The sequence below is a fragment of the Microtus pennsylvanicus genome, chromosome 4 (genome assembly GCF_037038515.1).
Source record: "Microtus pennsylvanicus isolate mMicPen1 chromosome 4, mMicPen1.hap1, whole genome shotgun sequence".
Taxonomy (NCBI): domain Eukaryota; kingdom Metazoa; phylum Chordata; class Mammalia; order Rodentia; family Cricetidae; genus Microtus; species Microtus pennsylvanicus.
In genome coordinates, this window is record NC_134582.1 from 120,774,194 (window position 1) to 120,794,690 (window position 20,497).

The 20,497-nt window shown below is 35.4% G+C and overlaps 2 protein-coding genes across 6 annotated transcripts in view; both read right to left on the minus strand.

Annotated features, from left to right (window-relative positions):
- LOC142848369 (aldo-keto reductase family 1 member C13-like) overlaps window positions 1-20,497 on the minus strand; it is a 59,642-nt gene that overhangs the window by 27,664 nt on the left and 11,481 nt on the right. The window lies entirely within an intron of this gene.
- The window catches only part of LOC142848368 (aldo-keto reductase family 1 member C13-like), a 97,147-nt gene continuing 89,225 nt past the window's right edge, over window positions 12,576-20,497 (minus strand). For all 5 annotated transcript variants that reach the window (XM_075970288.1, XM_075970283.1, XM_075970287.1 and 2 more), the window contains 6 exons: window positions 19,600-19,677; window positions 18,987-19,109; window positions 18,187-18,296; window positions 17,395-17,560; window positions 15,211-15,293; window positions 12,576-12,831 (listed from right to left, as the gene is read on the minus strand). In XM_075970288.1, coding sequence (XP_075826403.1) covers window positions 12,789-12,831; window positions 15,211-15,293; window positions 17,395-17,560; window positions 18,187-18,296; window positions 18,987-19,109; window positions 19,600-19,677 — 603 coding nt within the window. In that variant the 3' untranslated portion in view covers window positions 12,576-12,788. The remainder of the gene's footprint in view (window positions 12,832-15,210; window positions 15,294-17,394; window positions 17,561-18,186; window positions 18,297-18,986; window positions 19,110-19,599; window positions 19,678-20,497) is intronic.

Genomic DNA, 20,497 nt, shown 5'->3' on the forward strand with positions numbered 1-20,497 from the left:
CACTGTGTATGCTACCCTGAAAATGCCAACTTAAGATGAGGCAGCTTCCACCACCTATTGTAATTTATGTTCTGTTTGTGGGTGCAGGCATGGGCCAGTCCTTCCCGGAGCTAACCTCATGCTTGAGCCTATGTGTGTTTAATTTTCAAAGCTTTCTGCTATGATGAAGCTTCTACTTGATCATACAACACAAGAAACAATGAGCTGTTATTACAGACTTGAAGTAACTAAAATATTCTACAAAGATGCTTTTGTCCTTCCTGGGCTATCAGACTATTGAAACAACAGACCTCAAGAAATTAGGTTACTCCTAGGAATTTTGTATTTGGAGAAAAAAAAGATGTGCTTACATGAGAGTCAAAAGACAAATTTATCCCCAGGAAAAATATTTATGAGGTAATAGAACATCTTTCAGGAAGAATTGAAACCGAAGGCACCACATCTTGACCACAGTATGTAGTTGTACACACTGCATACCACGGGAGTGGTCATTTCAGCTGGGACCACTCAGAACCCAGCTGGGATACTCAGATAGTGGTGCTGGATAAAACAGACGTGTGCCCCCTTGAAAAGTGACTTAGTTGGATGACACCACTCACAGAGCCTTTCAAGTTTTATATTTTTGAATTATAGACTACAATAAGCATACAAAAAATTAGGTAAAAGTGTACACTTTAACTATACAAAGGTGTTTATTTGTTCATCCAGTCATTTATTCATTTATTTTGGAGCTAAATTTAAAATGTTTGAAATTTTGCATTTCTTACAAGTTTCTCTTTAAAACAGCATCAATGACCACTAATAAGCCTTCTTTGTCTCATATCAAGTGCAACTCACTTGTATAATAGCTCTATTTAAACAGAGATACAAAACTAGGCATTAAAAAGTTTTCAGCTTAAACAGAAATTTAAATGCCCTTAGCCATTTTAAACATGGGAAATTTTTAACAAAAAATGTTAAACATCTATTATAGTAGAACATAACTATTTTAAACTTGGGGTTCTGTTTTAACAACTTTGGTATAAATCGATCAGTTTCTAAGAATGCCATTTTGCTTTGAATATAATGAATAAGAAAAATATATGAATAACTTTTTTATTACAAACAACCTAACACATATAAATGTACTTCTATGTGCTATCTTCTTTATAAGCCACCCATAGTTCAAAAGTGTTAAATTTCTGTGTTATTGAGAATTTTTATAACATTTGAGATATATGATATAAAATCATGAACATGTTATTTTACATATTATATTAATATGGTATATTAAATATAATTAGCATGAGATATTAAACACCAAAATATCACATATTAAAATATTTTTATATACACATATGATATTTCCTCTTCAAACCATTCATTTATCTTCTTTAGATTTTGATATTCAGATAAAAGTAAAAACTAAATTAAATTTGATGTTTTAAGTCAAAATATTCTAATATTATTCTACAAATAATACATGAAAATCTTTAGATTTGCAACTGTGTCTGCAATTGAAATTTTGACTTTTGGTAGTTTTCTAGATACTTATATTTATATAAACTCATATTTATTTGCCAGACTAATTACAAATGCTATGTAGATGTCAGTTTCATCCATTCTTTTAAAAGAAATAGTATATCTGGGATATGAAAGTCTAAGTCTGAAACTCCCTGTCTAAAACAGTAATTCAGAGGTCACTACATATGACATGGGAACAAGAAGAGTGTGACAATGAAGTTTATACTGTCTTTCCAAGGGAGAAAGACTGGAAAGACATTGACAGTCACATAGCAAGTGATAGGGTAATAGGATACCTAATAAACACGGGTAGACTGAAATATGGTACCCACAGGAAGTCAGAAGGTAAGGTACTCACTGCTGTAGGTTCTCATTTGCTGTTGCAAATTCCTAGTGAGAGAGGATGCATAAGACTTAACTAAGCCTCCTTGTCAGAGAAAAGATCTGACAGTCTTGCTGAAGGGTAAGCTCACAGCTCCTGAAAGCCTTGAACCCAGTCGTACATTCTGGTAAGATGTAACTTCTCTGATGTGATGATTTTGGTCAGCAACCATAATGACATTGAATCTGTTATTTAATATAGACCCATGCTGGTGACCTAATAACAGTGAACATTCTTACCTCAAAAAACCTGGAACCTTGGTGAAATGGGAAAAGGAGTTAGTCACAAAGAGGAGGCAATCCTGGTGTTGTTAACTGAAAAATTCAAGTGGAAGGTTTGGCTCACATCTGAAGGTCATGCTTAGAAATCAACATCACCCTCCATAGCTAGATGCCGATTCCATCACCTTATCTAAGCATGTTATAAACCCAAGCCTGACATCACCAGGTGGCCAGCCTCTGCAGCCCCCTGTGTCAGTTGAGGTGCACTATCATTGGGTCTGAGAACTATGAAGCACCAGCAAAGCATTTGACTTCACCTCATCCCCCCTGCAGCGTGTCAATGGCTGAGTGTGCTTTGAAAGTGTATAGTGATCTCTATATACAGATGTCAGTGTGCTGTGTTCGCTGTTCTCACCCCCAGCTCAAATGGGAGAAACTCCTACCTAGAATATTAGTCTTTCCTGAAGTGTACATGCTAGGGAAGTCTGAGAATGGGAAAGAATCTGCCGGGCCCCATGCTGCAATGTTAAGTGAAGTGAAGAGAGGCAGCTCCTCATCCACAAAGAAAAGAAGTGGAAAAGTACTGGTAGGCATGTCACACTTAGCTGGCTGAAAAACAAAGTCTAACTGGTAGGACAAGCAAGACAGTCCAGCTTAAAGTGACCCCACCCCTCCACCCGGGCAAATACAAATTTAGAGGGATCAGAAAGAGCACTAAAGCTTTGTCTTTTCTAATTCGTTTCTCTCTTTATCTTATTACTATATATTAGTAGTATTTTAATTTATTTTGTTTTTGAAAAGAATGTTTATATTTTATTTTCATTCTCCTATAGGTTTATTTATATTTCTTACACATTTTTGTTAATCAATTATATATCTCTCACCCTTTGGGCAACATCCTTATGGTATTCTTCTATAATCTTTTATCTTTTCTTTTTTAAACAATAACTAACATTTCTATTTCCCTTTTTTGTACATTTTCAATTATTCCATTGATTTCCTGCATATAATTTTACTCTAAATAATTTTAATCCCATATGTTTTTTTCTGTTTTTGTATTCCATGGCCATTGTTTTTGATGGTATAGTCTTTAGTTGGTTTTTAGTGTTTCTATATTGTGTTTCGTTAGTGTTATTTTGTGACAGTAGCTTGATTTTTATGCTCATGACGGTAGTAAGGATTAAGTTCTTAAGGCAGAATGGTCACTAAAAAGGCGTCCTAATAAAACTAAATATTCAACACACATAAACACAGGAAGAAACACCAAAACAAAAGCAAAAGACAACATGATACCCGCAAACATTATAAAACCTACACTGATGAATCCAAAAATAATGAAATTATTAAGCTACTTAACAAAGAAAAAACATCTATCAGTAGTGTAGGAGAAAAATCAGTAATATGGATAAATTCCAGGAGGAAACAATCTTTGAGAATAATAAGCAAATTGAAATCTCGTAATAAAATAAAATACACAGTCAAAATCCACAAAAAATGGTAATATTAAGCTTAAAATAGAATATCAGAGATTGAAGACAAAGTTGTGAAAATGCTACATTCAGATATGAATGAAGAAGAGAAACAACAGTGATCGTAACATTCCAGAAATTAAGAGAAAAAAACTAAGACTCCATTAGACAGAAATAACTGATATCAGCAGTAAATGTAAAGAAAATCTACTCAATGAAGTTATAAAAGAAAATTATTCAAATCTAGAATTTTCGAGCACAAGAGACATATAAATCTCCAGCAGATATAAACAGGCAGGAACCTGACCATGACACACTGTAATTGAGATGCCAAATGTAAAAGCTGCAACTGAAAGTTGCCATTTCACGTTTATAGGCAAAACCATCAGAATAACATCAGACCTATGAGAAGAAACCATAAATCCTGAGGAGTATGAGAACTATTTCTTTGAGGCCAATAGTGCCCAACCAAGAGAAAACAAAATTTTCAAAGACCAGTACAAATTAAATTCATGACCACTAAGCCAGCAATCCAGGAGATCCTTAATACTTGCTACATAGAGAAACCATAGGGAAGCTTTTCAGTAAGTAATTAAGGTCAGGGCTCAAGGACTCAAAGAGCCTAGAAAATGAGGTAAGAACGGACAAATGGAATTGGAAGAAACGTAAAAAGTTCTTCATAACAAGGAAGATAACTGACAGAGTAAAGGGGTGGCTAACAGAATAGGAGAAAATCTTCCCCAAGTATACATCTGATAGACAATTCAGATGCAGAAGATTTAAAAGTTCATTAAATTAAATACCAAACAGTATCTAAATAATTAAAGAGAAATTGAACTGTTCAAATAGATTTCAAGGAATAAATACAAATTTCCAATAAATTTTTTAAAAAATTATCTTTACCATCACTATACCTAAAGGACATGAAAATTCAAACTACACTGAGGCTCCCTCCTTCTGACCCCAAGGAAAATGGGTATTTAAAAACATGCTGACAAGCATCAGGGGAGCCTTATACACAACAATTGCAATTGTGAGCTACTGCAGTTATATTCTAGTTCAGTAGGCAGATTAAAAATAAATAACTAAAAATAGACCAGGCATGTGATCCTTCAATATCACCCATGTTTGGTGTAAAAGGTTCTTCATTCATGTGTTGCTTTCATTGTTAATGAATAAAGAAACTGCTTTGGGCCTGATAGGGCAGAACTTAGGTAGGCAGAGAAGACAGAAGTGAATGTTGGCAGAAAGAAGAACAGAGTGAGAGAAGCCATGGATTTTCTCCCAGAGATGGATGCTGGTTAGAATCTCCGGCAAGCCACAGCCACGTGGGTTTTAATTAATACATTTTCTGTGTGGTTATTTTGGGTGTAAGCTAGCCAGGCTGCCAGGACAAACTAGGGGCCCCCTCCTCGTACAACAATTGGAGGCCCAACAGGGCAAAGTAACTCTACGTAAAACCTGAGAGGGCTTAAAAAGGAATTCTACACACACACACACACACACACACACAGATTATATATATATATATATATATATATATATATATATATATATATATATATGTAGAGAGAGACAGACAGACAGAGAGAGAGAGACAGAGAGAGAGAGACAGAGAGAGAGAGAGAGAGAGAGAGAGAGAGAGAGAGAGAGAGAGAGAGAGAGAGATTAACACAGCTTTTTGCTGTTTGCTGTTTTGCTGGTGGCATGCCATGGAGATATATTTCTGACTCAGCAGCCACAGCAGAAGAAAAGTGGCGGTTACCTTGAGTCAGCATTCCACAGAAATACTTGCACACCTATAGTGATGAATTGAAGAGGACATGGTATATATACACAGTGGAATTTTATTGGGCCATAAAGAAGGAATAAAGTATGTCACTTGCAGGAAAATACATGAAACTGTGATTGCCATATTAAACACACAAACCAGATAGATAAACATAGTTGCTTTCTTTCATATGCAGAATTTTGATTTTAAATAAGTGAACCTATTATATAACATATTTTATCAGATAAAATTATTTAAAGAGAATGGACCAGAGAGGACAATGGGAGATAGAAAGACAAATATTATGTTTTCTCTCATGTCTTATCCAATAAAACTGTAAATTTAAAAATCTATTAAATTATCCCTTTATCACACAACTAATTATTCTGTGTACAATAGCTGAATAAATATTCATCCCAGATTAGATAACTCTTCACTTTGGTCATGTCATTTCTGAGGACCAACTTTACCACTTGAAACCCAACACTGAGAGAGACACAAGTGAGTCCACTTAGCCCAGGTCCAGCATCTAGCGAGAGATTTTGGGGCTACTCCACAAAATGCAGTACTACTCATGTGTCTTATCTTCATTACCATTTAGAAGATTAATTCCTCTTAATATGACCTTATTGGAAAGAAGAAATATTTTCTGACTCCATATAAATAGAGAATTTACCATCATCCTATTGCAATCAATATCAAAACCAGAAAGAAGACAAGCAATAGTATACACTGGATATTTTTATTTTTCTGCAAAGCTGGAAAATAAACTGAAATAGAATAAATGGTACCCAGAATATTCAATAGGTGATGACGTGATCAGACCCTGAGGCACACCAAGCCCTAACCACCTTGTCTCCTGTCATGGACTAGTTCTAGTGTGAAAAAACTGACACCCAGAAGCAGGTGACTGGGCAAAACAATTGAGTCCCCACTCACTTTACATCCATTACCCTTGGATCTTGCAACACCAACACCACTGCTCTTGCTTCATATATCCACAACCTGACATGTGAAATTTATCTCCTCTCATTCTTTTAGATAAACAAATACTGTTTATTTTTTCCCATTCCCAAACACAATAATAACATAAATCATTTCATCTAAGACTGTTTCCATGATAAACCAATAACATGGGAAGATCTGGGGTTAAAGCGGTAGTCCACCACATATACCACTGAGTTTGAAACGATCTGCCTATTTTATGTGAATTAAAATTTCTAAATATATCATGATAAAGAAACTAATCTTTTATTATGATTCTTTTTAGAATCTTGCAATCATAGCAAACTATGCAATATATGTATTTATTTGATAAGTTACTCTTTTTAGACTAGGAAACATTAGCCCCTACTTCCCTGGTGGTGTTTTTTTCATCAGTATGAAACTCTTGTCCTATCTTTGCATGTGGATAGGACAGCTTGTGGCAGAGTTTGCATAATATATTCATGAACATGTGTGTAACTGTGGGTGCACACATGCGTCAGCATGGGGAATAAAGGACAACCTCAAGAGCTAGTCCTTGCTCCTTAACTTCTGCCTTGGTTGAGACACATCTTTTGCTGCTTTCTGCTGAGTGAGTATGCCAGACTGGCTCACCCACAGACATCCAAGGACTCATTCTCCCATGCCTGTCTCCTATCTCACTATAGAAACATGGGGATTACAGACACAGGTTGCCATACAGGCTTTACATGAATTCCACTGGCCAAAACTCAGATCTTATACTGACACATCATCAAGCATTTTACCCACTGAGCTATCTCCCCAGCACATGAAACCTCTGTCCAATTGTAGGAGCAGGTGGACTTATGGCTAGTACAACAAATGTCTTGTTCACACTTTTACCACTCCATTTGTATGACATCTGTTAATATTGCTAATGCCTCTTATGTGTTGAAACAACTCAATGGTTACTTGAATAGCCCTTGAAATGTTAGACATAGCACACCAGATTGTAACAGTTTTAGCCAAAGGGTTGGTGGAATACCATAGCCAAAATGGGAGGCTGGGTCCAGTGGTAACTGGGGACCCTATTGCTGGCAATCTTAATGCCTGTTGCCATGGCCATTCATCTCTTAATTCTGTGTAAGATCAGACAACCTATGAGAATGCAGCATATGATCAGTTAGCAAGTCCTTCTGAGCCTGTTGGCCAGTAACTTGAATGTACTCCAGGTTTGGTTGCAAATACTGCACCAACAATAAAGACTTTTCCATAGACGGGCAACTTCTACAGAAGAGGAAAGGGGTCTCCCAAAGACGGGTAAGGGTTTAATCTTCTGAGATGACCTAAGACAGGAGAGTCTTCTGTTTTATAACAAAATTTAGGGGGAGATGTTAGGACTAACTGAGTCCTGGCCTTCAGCTGCTCTTCCCTGCTAGAGCCTTCTAATTGAAGTTACTAAAAGCTGTGCTTTGCCTAGAGGATCAGAGGATGGGATTTTCACCTGTTGGCCATTGACGACTGTGTTTTTAAGCCTCCATGGTGCTATTAAAGAAGGGCTTTTTATACCAGCGATTGGAGTTCCGTGTGTTGGTTTGTCTCTTCTAGCACATAGAGAGCAGACAGAGGGCATGGTGCGCAGCGCCCAATCAGACATTTTTAGAACAGTCAGATGTCTTAGACTATGCACACAGTAACACACAAAGACAGTATTAGAAACATGACAATTGATTTCTTAATTTTTGACTCTTAAGAAGCTAAATTTCAAATTGAAAAGAAAAAAATCCTTTCTATATTCTCTTTACAAATAAATTTTGCTTTGTAAGAGTTTTGCTGAATCATGACGTGGAGTGAGAGCACTGTGCAATAAAAAGGACAGTATGGCAGTGTACTGATTAGATGTAGAATGATTAACCACTGTTGGAAACCATACGCCAAAGGTACAAACAGAAATTTAGGACTCATTATGTCTTTCACCTGTTATACAACTATGAGGATCTTTGAATATAGTCAAAATGCAGAAGACTATTTCATTTAATAGGTGACTTTACTCAAAATGATTCTTTGAAGAGGAATTTGGAAAGACGTTGTGGCTGTAAATTTTAGAGGACTTAAATAGAATTTGAAATATTTCTGTCAAAATACCTTAAAATATTTGTCAGTGCAGGCTACAGATTTCACATTAACAAAGAATGTTTAAATAAGGACTAGGGCTTCTAGTGCATTTCCATCAAAGAGCGAGGACTATGTTAGCATCCACACTGTCATATGGTATATGACATAGGTAATGAAAAATGGAAAGACTGGAATTTTTAAGCAGTCTTTATTTCTGAAAGTTTGGTGTGTAGTTACTTCATGTCCTATGTGCTTTTCAGTAATTGTAAGAAAATTTTATAATTTCAACTTTAAGAACAGCTCTTTTAAAGCAACTAAGGAGACCTGAGAGCAGGAGACATAGTCTACTTGGTATGCTGTACCAAATGGTCAGTCACTGAAGCATATATGGAACTTTCTACAGACTCAGAGAAATGTATTTATGTATTTAGAAATATACATGTATGTATAGCTATAATTAATTTTAAAAGGACATGAAATGGAAGAGACCAGAGAGGGGTATATGGAGGACTTGAAAAAATGAAAGGGGATTGGGTATATATATATATACATATGAAATATGTTTTTAAAAGATAAAACTATACCTTTCACTATGGGCATAGAATAACACCCTTTATTATCTTTATTTCAACTTCACTTACTCAATACCACAAACTCAGTGTCTTTCTGTCTTTTTAATTATGTTACTGTTCTTTGTAAACTCCCCTAGCCTTCTCTCATTAATGTAAATATAGATTATGATGATTTCTGAGTGCCTCAAATGTCTATCTCTCTGGAGATTTGAATATTTTTGTTTTAAATCCTGGCACCCTGTTGATCTACATCGACATTGTACTACATACACACATATCTGTTTGAAGGCCCTGGGAACAGAAAAAGAACTACTGTGCTCCACGGATGGCAATTCCAAGGTCCAACTATTCACAACCTACATTGTTAAATGCTTCCCTTTTTAGAGCCTTGGGAATATGGGGAAAATTTGGAAGCAAATTTAAATGAAATTACAACATAAAAACTGGTATTTCTATAAATAAAGATCTTTATTATATAAAGGCTTTGTGTAATTATCAAAATTCTATATTTTATGCTATAAACTCTTAGGTCTTCCTTTGTGCCTAAAATTGTGTCACATCTAAACTAAATTTATGGGTGGAGTTTTATGTATACAATATAGTAGTGAATCTTTTAATATCTAGGAACTAATAGGACAACAATTATTCCTGTGTACATGGCCATCCTGTGTACACATATTATATACAAAAAAGTCCATCAATAACTCATTTAGATGGGAGGACAGCTCACTCTTTGGTTGTGACCATTCATAATTTTACTATTTCCAACTTGATCTGTTTTGGCAGATGTCAAAGAATAAATTTAGTGACTCAGGGATCAGGACCAAGGCCTTGGTGGTCATTTGGCCATTAAACATTATTTATCGTGTTTTATCATGCTATTGATTTGTCTAATGTAGAATTGTGTTCCATGTACTCAAATTGATCAGTTCCTATGTAAGTCTAAGTGATCAAGTTAATCTAAATCATGAACTCAGGAACAAGTGAGTAGATTCTGATCATTCTCTCTATCATCTGGTATTCATAATTTTATTTTATTTTTTGGTCATGGGTATAGCCTTTGTTTCCAATTTTTTTTCAACTGCAAGTGAAAGTGAAAATTCCTCTTTGACACACTCATCTGCCACTGAATTTTTCCACACATCCCAAAACACCTAGAATTTCTGAACATTTACAAAGCCATAATGAGATTAAAAGTCCCTTTGTATCTAAATGAAGAACAAAATCTTAAGTAACAGGGGCAGGAGAGATGGCCCAGAAGTTCGGAGTCATTGCTTTTTTTCAGAGGACTTAGCTTAGATTCCGAACACACACATGATGATGGCTCACAACACTCTGTAATTCCAGTTCTAAGTGATAAATACCACCTTCAGACCTCCCTAAGCACTAGACATTCATGTGGTACACAGACATACATGCAGACAAACACACTTTATACAAAATAAAAAATTTGTTTAAAAAACACATTGAGTCATAGTAAATAAGAATTAATATAGAAAAGGTAATGGTATATTAAAAAGTATTCAATTCTATCCTAAACTATTAAATTCTGGTCAACATTCTAAGCATTGAGAAAAGACTGTTTGTCATCATTTAATCAGTTGTTCAAGTGCAAAGAAAACAAAATTTATCTTCTATGGTACATAAAGATTCTGTGGGAAACTTGCTAGCTAATGCCAACTGCTATTTATGAAGTTAGGCTTCATGTGAGAATGGAAATATGAAATAAAAATCACATAGGGGTATATGGGGACCTATAAGATCAGTTGCTACAACTGTTTTGAATTAAAAATTGAATGGTAAGCCAGACCCAAAAAGAGGAACATGGGATGTACTCACTCATATTTGGTTTCTAGCCATAAACAAAGGACATTGAGCCTATAATTAGTGATCCTAGAGACGCTAAATTCGGAGAACCCAAAGAAAAACACATAGGCATCCTCCTGAATATTAACCTTCATCAGGCGATGAAAGGAGACAGAGACAGAGACCCACATTGGGGCACCGGACAGAAATCTCAAGGTCCAAATCAGGAGCAGAAGGAGAGAGAGCACGAGCAAGGAACTCAGGACCGCGAGGGGTGCACCCACACACTGAGACAATGGGGATGTTCTATCGGGAACTCACCAAGGCCAGCTGGCCTGGGTCTGGAAAAGCCTGGGATAAAACCGGACTCACTGAACATAGCAGACAATGAGGACTACTGAGAACTCAAGATCAATGGCAATGGGTTTTTGATCCTACTGCACGTACTGGCTTTGTGGGAGCCTAGGCAGTTTGGATGCTCACCTTACTAGACCTGGATGGAGGTGTGTGGTCCTTGGACTTCCCACAGGGCAGGGAACCCTGATGCTCTTTGGGCTGATGAGGGAGGAGGACTTGACTGGGGGAGGGGGAGGGAAATGGGAAGCGGTGGAGGGGAAGAGACAGAAATCTTTAATAAATAAATTAATTAAAAAAAATTGAATGGTAACTGTTGATGCCATCTTCATGCCTAAACCACATGGTTCCAGGCAGGCAGTTCTTCCCAGTGTGAGATGTAAAACACAGTAAAACTACCTATTTGTGGATCCTGTTGTTACTAATTGTGTAATTGACTGCTTAACAGAGCCTATATCACAGTTAATGTAGGTTACATGGTGTTTCTTATATTTCTACGGAAAGACTGATGTTTGCTAGTCCAACATGGTGTTAACATCTTTACACACTAAATTTGCAAGCATTCATAGATCACATTCTTCAGTGCATCACAATTCTTTAAGTATTTCAAAATTTATTAAAATTAAAGTTGGTTCTGTTTTTATTTTTAAAAAATAATGCTAGGTGCCTGGCGGTGGTGGCACACGCTTTTAATCCCAGCACTCTGGAGGCAGAGGCAGGCAGATCTCTTGGAGTTTGAGGCCAGCCTGGTCTACAAGAGCTAGTTCCAGGATGGGCACCAAAGCTACAGAGAAACCCTGTCTCTGAAAAACCAAAAATAAATAAATAAATAAATAAATAAATAAATAAATAAATAAATAAATAAAAATAAATAATGCTAGGATAAACTCTCTTCCATGTCACTGGATTAAATTTGTGAAAAACTCCTTTTGTTTTCAAGGTATAATTATATTGTAAAAAATAAGAAAAGAAAAAGGAAAAAGTTCTGAAAAAAATAACCTTGGCATTATTTCTAGGTATAACGATGATCAACTGAAGTCTCCCATCCTAACTCTTAAAGGTCCTACTAGACTGGTTCTCATGCCCTCTCTTTAGCCTAATCTATTCCAGAAATGCTTCACCCTCCAGTTCCAAGTCTCTAATGCTAAGAAACTAGAGAGAGCCTGGGAATTGTTGATCAACCTTTCTATGTGTGTCTTATCTTCCAGACTGTGAATCACAGAATGTGTGTAGGGTTTTCTTGTTGACTCAGGGCTAGAGGACCACTGACTCATAGACTACTGCTAAGAGTCATTCTTTGGTCTGGAAATACCACCTACCCCAGTCTAAATGGCTTATAATATGGAAATCATTATCGCCAAACACCACCCACAGATTTCCAACAAAACCAGTTTTGTGCCATACTGACTCATTAAAAAAAACAAACAAATAAATGTATCTTTTGAGAAGAAAATGTTATATTTATTTTGAGGCATCATGAAAATTAAATCCCTTTCCTTCAAGACCATTAGCTGGAGCTTCAGTTGAATGTGAGAGTTGCTAAGAAGTCAAGGGAGTCGGGAAATGAGGCATCCACCAAACAGCATCTGAGTCACATCACCAACATCATTGCACACAGTAACTTCAGGCAGTCATGACTAGGTCCTCATGTTAATATTCCTCAGAATATGGATATTCAGGGTGGTCTATAAAACTGAAATAGGAAATAAAAGCAAACATGCACTTTTTGTTCCATTTCAACAATATAAACTCTGACATGTAGGCGGTCACTATCAAGGAGATAGTTAATTGTTTTATTTCTGATTAGTTGCAGAAGGTGATATTATTTTTTATTGTTGTTGTTGAAATCCATTTCTTTTTTATAGTTTAGTTGCATGTTATTTGAAACATACCCAAATCTTCATGTTCTCTCAAAACAAAAATAAACTAGCAAACAAAAACCTTTACATGTAAGTAATTACAATTTTGGCAATGATACTCAAATCTCAGGTTCACAGTAAATTTTCTTCTCTTTATTTCTTAATTTGCTCTGATGCTTAATTTTTATTTATAATTTTCATATTTTTTAAATTTTCTTCTTTTTTTCTTTTTTTATTAAAAATTACTTTTCATTTTACAAACCAACCCCAGTTCTTCCTCTACTCCCTCCCCTTCTCCAGCCTTTCCACCTACCCTCATTGCCATTTCTCATCCACTCCTCAGAGGGAGTCAACAAAGCCTGGCATATCAACTTGAGGCAGAACCAAGCTCCTCCCCTCAACGCTCTTATCAAGGCTGAGCAAGGTATCCCATTATAGGGAATAGACTCTCAAAATCTAGTTCATACATCTTGGGTAGACCCTGGTGCAACTGCCAGACCCCACCCCCATGTCAATATAGCCCAGGAAACGATTATTCAGTGAGGTCAGAAAAACTAAAATAGGAAATAAAAACAAACACACGGATGCATTTCTACAATATAAGTTGTGACATCTAGGAAGGCACCATTAAGTTGAAAGTTTATCATTTCATTCCCTGATCAGTTGCAGAAGGTGATATTCTTATAGTCATTTATAGGCATGTATAAGAAATGTTTATAAAATATCATTTATAAATTATTTTCCAATATGTCCCTTAACTTAAACAGAACATACAAAGACCAGTGTTTATTAACATTCATCTCCCTTAGCATCATCTATGCATCAATCAATGAAGGGCCAAAAATCCTTCCCAAATCTAGTCTCCTTAAAAAGGAGAAAATTATAAGTCATCTTTAGTTCAAGGTAACTCTATACATTGATCAACACAAAAATATCTTAATATGCCTTAAAATATCATTTACGTCTAATACTTTCACTTCCATTTAATTATAAGTAATACATTAATTATTCACTCACTGCCTATCAACTAAAAGTAATGCATTAGATTCATTTAAAAAATTAATAAGATGGTCTTTCATATCCAAGGAGCTCACTGACCTCTCTATATAAATAGCATTCTAAAATATGCATTGATAACAATAATTAATTGTGAAGGTGTGGCAAGAATTATTCATTATTTACAACAATGACTCACTCATTTTGTCATATTTTCTTTTGCTTTATTTTTAATATACCAACAAAAATATTAATAATGCTAATATATTTAACAATTTACATGGTATTGTAGATTTTCTAATTCTCTTTCAAACATTATCATATTTATTAATATTGAGAAAAAAATCCAACACACAAAAGATATAGATATATGATAGATAGATAGATAGATAGATGATAGATAGATAGATAGATAGATAGATAGATAGATAGATGATAGACAGATAGATGATGAATATGTACCTATAAGTACCTATGCAGTCTTTGTAATTTATAACCTTTTTCTCATATTAAATTTTGTAACCATAGAGCAGGAAAGAAAAAAACTAAAGATCATTAGTTGGTTTGTAATTCTCCCATGATTTTCTCTAAAGGTCCTTTTCTTACTTTTAAGTGTTGCAGGAGAATTGTCTGTATTCTGTCAATCATGTTTGAAATACACACTGATTGGCCAGGTAGGAAGTATAGCCAGGAAATCCAGACAAGAAGTAGAAATGATGCAATGAGAACAGGAGAATTCTGGGAAGGAGGAAATTGATTCTTCCTGTGCAGACCACCGAGGAAGCAGGATGTGACCTGCCAACTGAAAAAGGTATCCAGCCATATGACAAAAATAGATTAGAATAATGGGTTAATATAAGCTACAAGAGCTAATAAGTAGCCTGAGCTAATGGGCCAATCAGCTTTATAACTTATAGAGATCTCTGTGTGATTTTCTTTGGGGCTTGCCGGCTATGGGGTACCTGGCGGGACAAAAACCCCGAACAAGCCAGCCCCTCACGTTACATTTAAGCATGAATTCAAACCCTTCCCCGTGTTTTGAAATGACAAATTCATGTTTTCAAAACTCAGAAACAAATGTTGCATTAACTATATCTGTGGAAATCTTGCTACAGACAAATAGGGCAGTTAGTGTGTGAACCATCATGGATGGAGGAAGGAGACAGAGACTTGGACATGAAATAAGCTGAGATGAGGTGTTTATCAACATTACTTACAACTCAGCTGCAAGATATCGAAAATTTTTGTTCAGGCCATCTAGGGTTTTCATATCCTCAGGAGACAACTGGAATTCAAAAACCTTCAGGAAAACACAAGGGTTTTAGCATTTGAATAAATCAGACTTTATGCCTCAAAAGCACTGTGATTAGTATGTATGCACCTAAAAATGATGAACAATGTTTACTAAAGCGTTCATGGTTATTAAATACCAAGTAATAATGAAAGAAAACTGTTTTGATATATATTAAAATTGCACAATGCTATAGACAAGAGGAAATCTCATAGTCATTTTGAGTAAAAACAAAAGTAAACAAACAATCAAACAAAAGCAGTACATTTAATATCACATTAAAAACTACAGCACTATGTAAATAGATTCCAAAAAATCTAGAGAAAAATTTTGAAACACATCAAACAGTGATTTGCATGGAGAGTTACATTTTATAACCCATCAATGAATCATAAAAATGTAAACAATTGCTCTTTTCAATATTATGTATGTAAAGATTTGTCCAAATTCTAGAATTTGAGACACTTTAACTTCAAAATGATTTTCGCTAATTGTTCACATTTATTTTATAAAATTAGATCCAATTTTATTAAGGATGTTAAATTACATATTTTAGAGTTCTAGAATCAAATAGAACCATTTGGGGACTGACAAATTGTCATAATAAACACTGATCCCCATGTCCAAAGCACATTCCCATTATACAACAAAAAGCAGCTACTTGTTCACTTTGGCAACAGCTACTTCCTACTTAAGGAAGGGAAAGACTGTACTAGCTCTTAAAGGTCACTGAAAACAAGATTCTAACTTTAGATTACAAACTTTAATGTTCAAGAAAATAAGCTGTGTTTAGATGAACTATGATTACAGAAAATAGCACAAACCATCTAATAGAAAGCAACCAAATCATTTTCAAAATAAAGGAAATTATAAAATTGTTTAAGGATTTCCAGTAGTTAAAAATCTCAGGAAGAGGTTAGTTATAGAATGTCTTCACATCCTAAGATGTTAATAGTAAAATTTCACAAAAAGAACTATCACTTCTCCACAAAAGGGAAAAACTATCTGTAAATTTTATTGACAACAGGAACGATAGGAAAGACTATTTTCCAAGTATAAATGAGTTAATATACCCTGTGGAGCAAAGTTCCTTCCCCCAAAACGAACAGTAATTAGCCTGAGATATTTTAAACGTGGCTCTTAGCATCTAAAAGTTAAATGTCATCATTCCCTGCAATGGTCTCATTACTACTTTGGGATTTATTACAATGTGGTCACTTGAAATACCCAAAGTGTGGGAAAACTAAATAAAAGGCAGAAACCCTTAAATCTCTGGAAGTTATGTATTAATTTCATCCATTCCCACGAGAATAGAAGCAATACACTCAGATATAGGAGAGAGGTGTTTAAACTTCATTCTCCAGTTCAATGATTCTAGCTCAGTGTAAATATAATACTGACCATCATAGTGAAGTATGAGACCTGTATGGAACTGAGGGAATGCTCAATCAGTCTACTGAGCTTAAGAGGCCTCATTGTCTTGAAAAATATACAAATGTTCCTTAAATATATGTGAAGCAACTTAGCATAGATAGAAAATTTTCACTGACTTCAGGCTAAAGTAAAGCAAATTTAACAAAAACGAACACTAAGGTAAATAAATGATTCATAATAAATTTCTAATTAAGAATGGTATTATTAGTAATTACTAATATTTTATACAATAATAAAGTATATTTGAAATTTTGAAAATATCAACTTGGGAGAAACACTAACTTAGAGTTAATCTGTGTGTGTGTGTGTGTGTGTGTGTGTGTGTGTGTTACAATATATGAGCATGCAATGAAATAAAATTAAAACCATAGAAATGTCTAGAATCAAAATTACTTAGTCCAGATCCCTCATTTCAGAATATAAAAAGGTCCATGAAAAAATGGATACAATACTTGGCTGACAAGGCAAAGCAAAATCTCAATCTTCTCCAACACTAACTCCGTAAAGTCATGCTGTTGTTTATGTCATAGACAAAACATTTCTCATGCACCTGAAAGTTCATATGTACACAAAATGCTAGAAATATAGGTTTCATCTCAAAAAAGTTCACAGACATTTAAAGGAAGCAAGCATACAAAGAAACTAAGTAACAACCCTAAGGAGCAGAGCTCATCACCTGCAAATTCTCTTTCATCTCATTTTCTTTGAAACTCTGGGCCAGGGGCACAACCCCACGCTGAAGCAGGTATCGAAGAGCAACCAGGGCGGGACTTCGATTGTTCTTTTTGGCCACATCACAAAGAACTGGATCATGCAAGAGAACTGGAGAATTCTGATCCACCCTAGTAGGAAAGCAGAAATAAGCTCAAGAAGCCAAAGATTTGGGTTGGTTATAGTGCTACAAAGCACAGTAGAGAGTACATTCTAGACTAGACATGATGGTTATATATAATTATCAACTAAACATGATCTTGAATCACCTAAAAAATGTGCCTCTAGAACGCCTTGAGAGATTATCTTATTATGAAAATTGATGTAGGAAAACCCATTTTAATTATAGGTGCGATCAAGCAAGCGATCCTGGACTGTATAAATGGAAAAAAATGATCAGATCATTAGTATTCATTTGTCATTCCCTGCTTCTTGATTACAATGTGAAGAAACCACTTGCTTCCAGCTCGTGACACCCCGTCTTGCCTGCTAGTACGTTCTGTAGCCTAGAATTGTGAAACATAGTAAACAGTTTCTCCCTAAGGTTGCTCTTGTCAGAGCATTATTTTAGAGCAATCAGAAGACAAAAAAAAAAGAAAGAAAGAAAGAAAAAAAGACTCCAGGGCTACACAGAAGTCCCTGAGCTCCCAGCTTCTGCTTCACATGGAGCTTCTAAAGACAGCTCTCTCTACTTGAAAACTGAGTAGTGTGATGCTAATTGACAGTCGTGCTTCAGGTATCCGCTATATCTTATTACCATTCTTTATATCGTTGGGTTCCCAGAGCACCATAAGCAACTAGAACAATGTCTTTTGATTTGCAGTAATCCAGCAGCTTACTCTGGTTTAAATACAGATGGCATTCAACCTGTGAAAGAATATGATAGAGATAAGATTATACCAAATGCTCAAATTAAGACAAATAAAAGTGTTTAAAGTCAATAAAGCAGACTAAGAAAATTATGTGCAATATCACATTTGAATTTAAAAGATCAAACTGCTGCAATTTTTCGTGAAAAAAAGAACTAATTTTGGAAGATTCTGTAAATAACTTTTGGCTGGGCAACTTTTTGTGTCAAATAATAGCTTATGCTCAGCAAGGCAGTTCAGTGGGTAAAAAATATCAGGTGCTAAACCTAATAAAATCATGAGGAAGGATAATAGTAAGACAGAGAGAAGCATCTAAGCTCCACATAATTCCTGTCAACACAGTGATTTTTTTTTTAGCTTAGTCTTTTAGAACAGTATCTATGCCTACTCACTACCCTTAGTTCAAGGAGACTTCACTTTCCTCTGCCCTCAGCTGTTGCCTGCTGAACCAAATTTAAATCTATACTTTCTCCATAAGTGGGCTACTATATAGTCTGTCCCCATTCTTACCAATACTTAAGAGTAGAAGATAAAGTTTAGAATCCCCCATGTCTTTTCAACCATGGCACTGCTCTCAGAATCTGCTTTTCCATAGCATGGAAATCACTTGGGCAGAGGACAAATGAACAGTGTCAGTAGTACAGGGTGAGGAAAAGCATGAGAGATGGGGAGGAATGAGAATCCTTACCTGATTGCAGACAGGCTTGTACTTAAGCCCTGGCTTATTCAGGATTCTCTCTAACTGCTTGTGGTTAAAGTTGGACACCACAATAGACTTGACCAATCCTGCATCCTTACACTTCTCCAGTGCCTGGTGATGAGAAAGGGGTTACGAAATGTCATACTTGCAATCACTACCTTAATATAAAGAGAAGTTGGAGCAGTTACAAAGAAAGCTGTCAAGAGCTTGATGAGTAGTTCTGTATCAGAATACTAACCTGTGTTAAAAGGCCCTAAGTTTGATCATAGACACTAAAAACTATGGAGAGGAATGTATTGCCCAAATGATCATAGAACTTAAATATGAAGAAGTAAGGATAATTATGATAATGGTAAATATGGTATCAACCAAAGAGGAGTTTCTATGACATCACTAGTACATTGAGAGTGCTACTACATAATGTGGCAAAATAACACATATTCCTATTATCCTGAGTACTTCTTCACTTTCCCTCCCTTTCATTTTAGTAATGCATTCTTCCCCTTTCATTCCAGCAAATATGTGTAAATAATTTCTATACCCATAGGAAAATGAGCTGATTCTGCCTCCCTCTGCTTAATTTATTGTCAAAAGTACTCACCTCCCACGTGGCACAGAAATCCACTGTGTCCAATAGCAATTTCCCTTTTTCATCTACTGGATAATCAATATCCCCTGGCTGGAAAAGAAGTGCTTGTTAAAGAAATCTCACAAAACACTTGTCTCACCTCTACTAATGTTTTTAAGAATATCCAGATAACCTAGTATTAAGCAATGGCCTCTCTTTCAGAGGGCCTGGGTTCAATTGCCAGCATCTACATGGTTGGTGAGAACAATTTTTAAGCAAGACCATGGGGCCTAGTGCTATATTCTGGTCTCCAAAGATACTACATCATAGAAATATAAATAAAACATACAAACACATGAAATATTTTTTGAAAAATAAGGAATATCTTTGAAATAAGACAGTAAGCAAACATAGAGGAAGTGAAGCGTTCTCTTATACACTGCGTTTACAAGGGAGGAGTTGTAAAACTTTTCTTTAGGAGCCCTGTTTTGCTGTATTCTCTTATTTTACCCATAGGAATAATTAAAATTTTTCTTTCTTATAATTCTTTTTATTTATGAAATTATAATATAATTACATCATTTTACTTCTTCCCTTTCCTCAGTCTAAAACCTACAATGTATTCTCCTGCTGGCTCTAAATTCATGGCCTCTCTTTCTTTAATTGTTATTACATACAAACACAGACACACACACACACACACACACACACACAATTCCTGCACCTAAATAATATTTACAAACAACAAAGTGAACTCTCCTAGTACACTTCTATTCTTTTGTCTACTCATATTTTGGAAAAAAATGAAAATGTTTCATTTTCACTGGGAAGCATGGTCATTGCATGTCGTTGAACACCAGCAAGAATTTATATCAATCCTGTCCCAAGATAAATAATAAGTATGGATGCCTGTGGGCCCAAGGGCAGACAT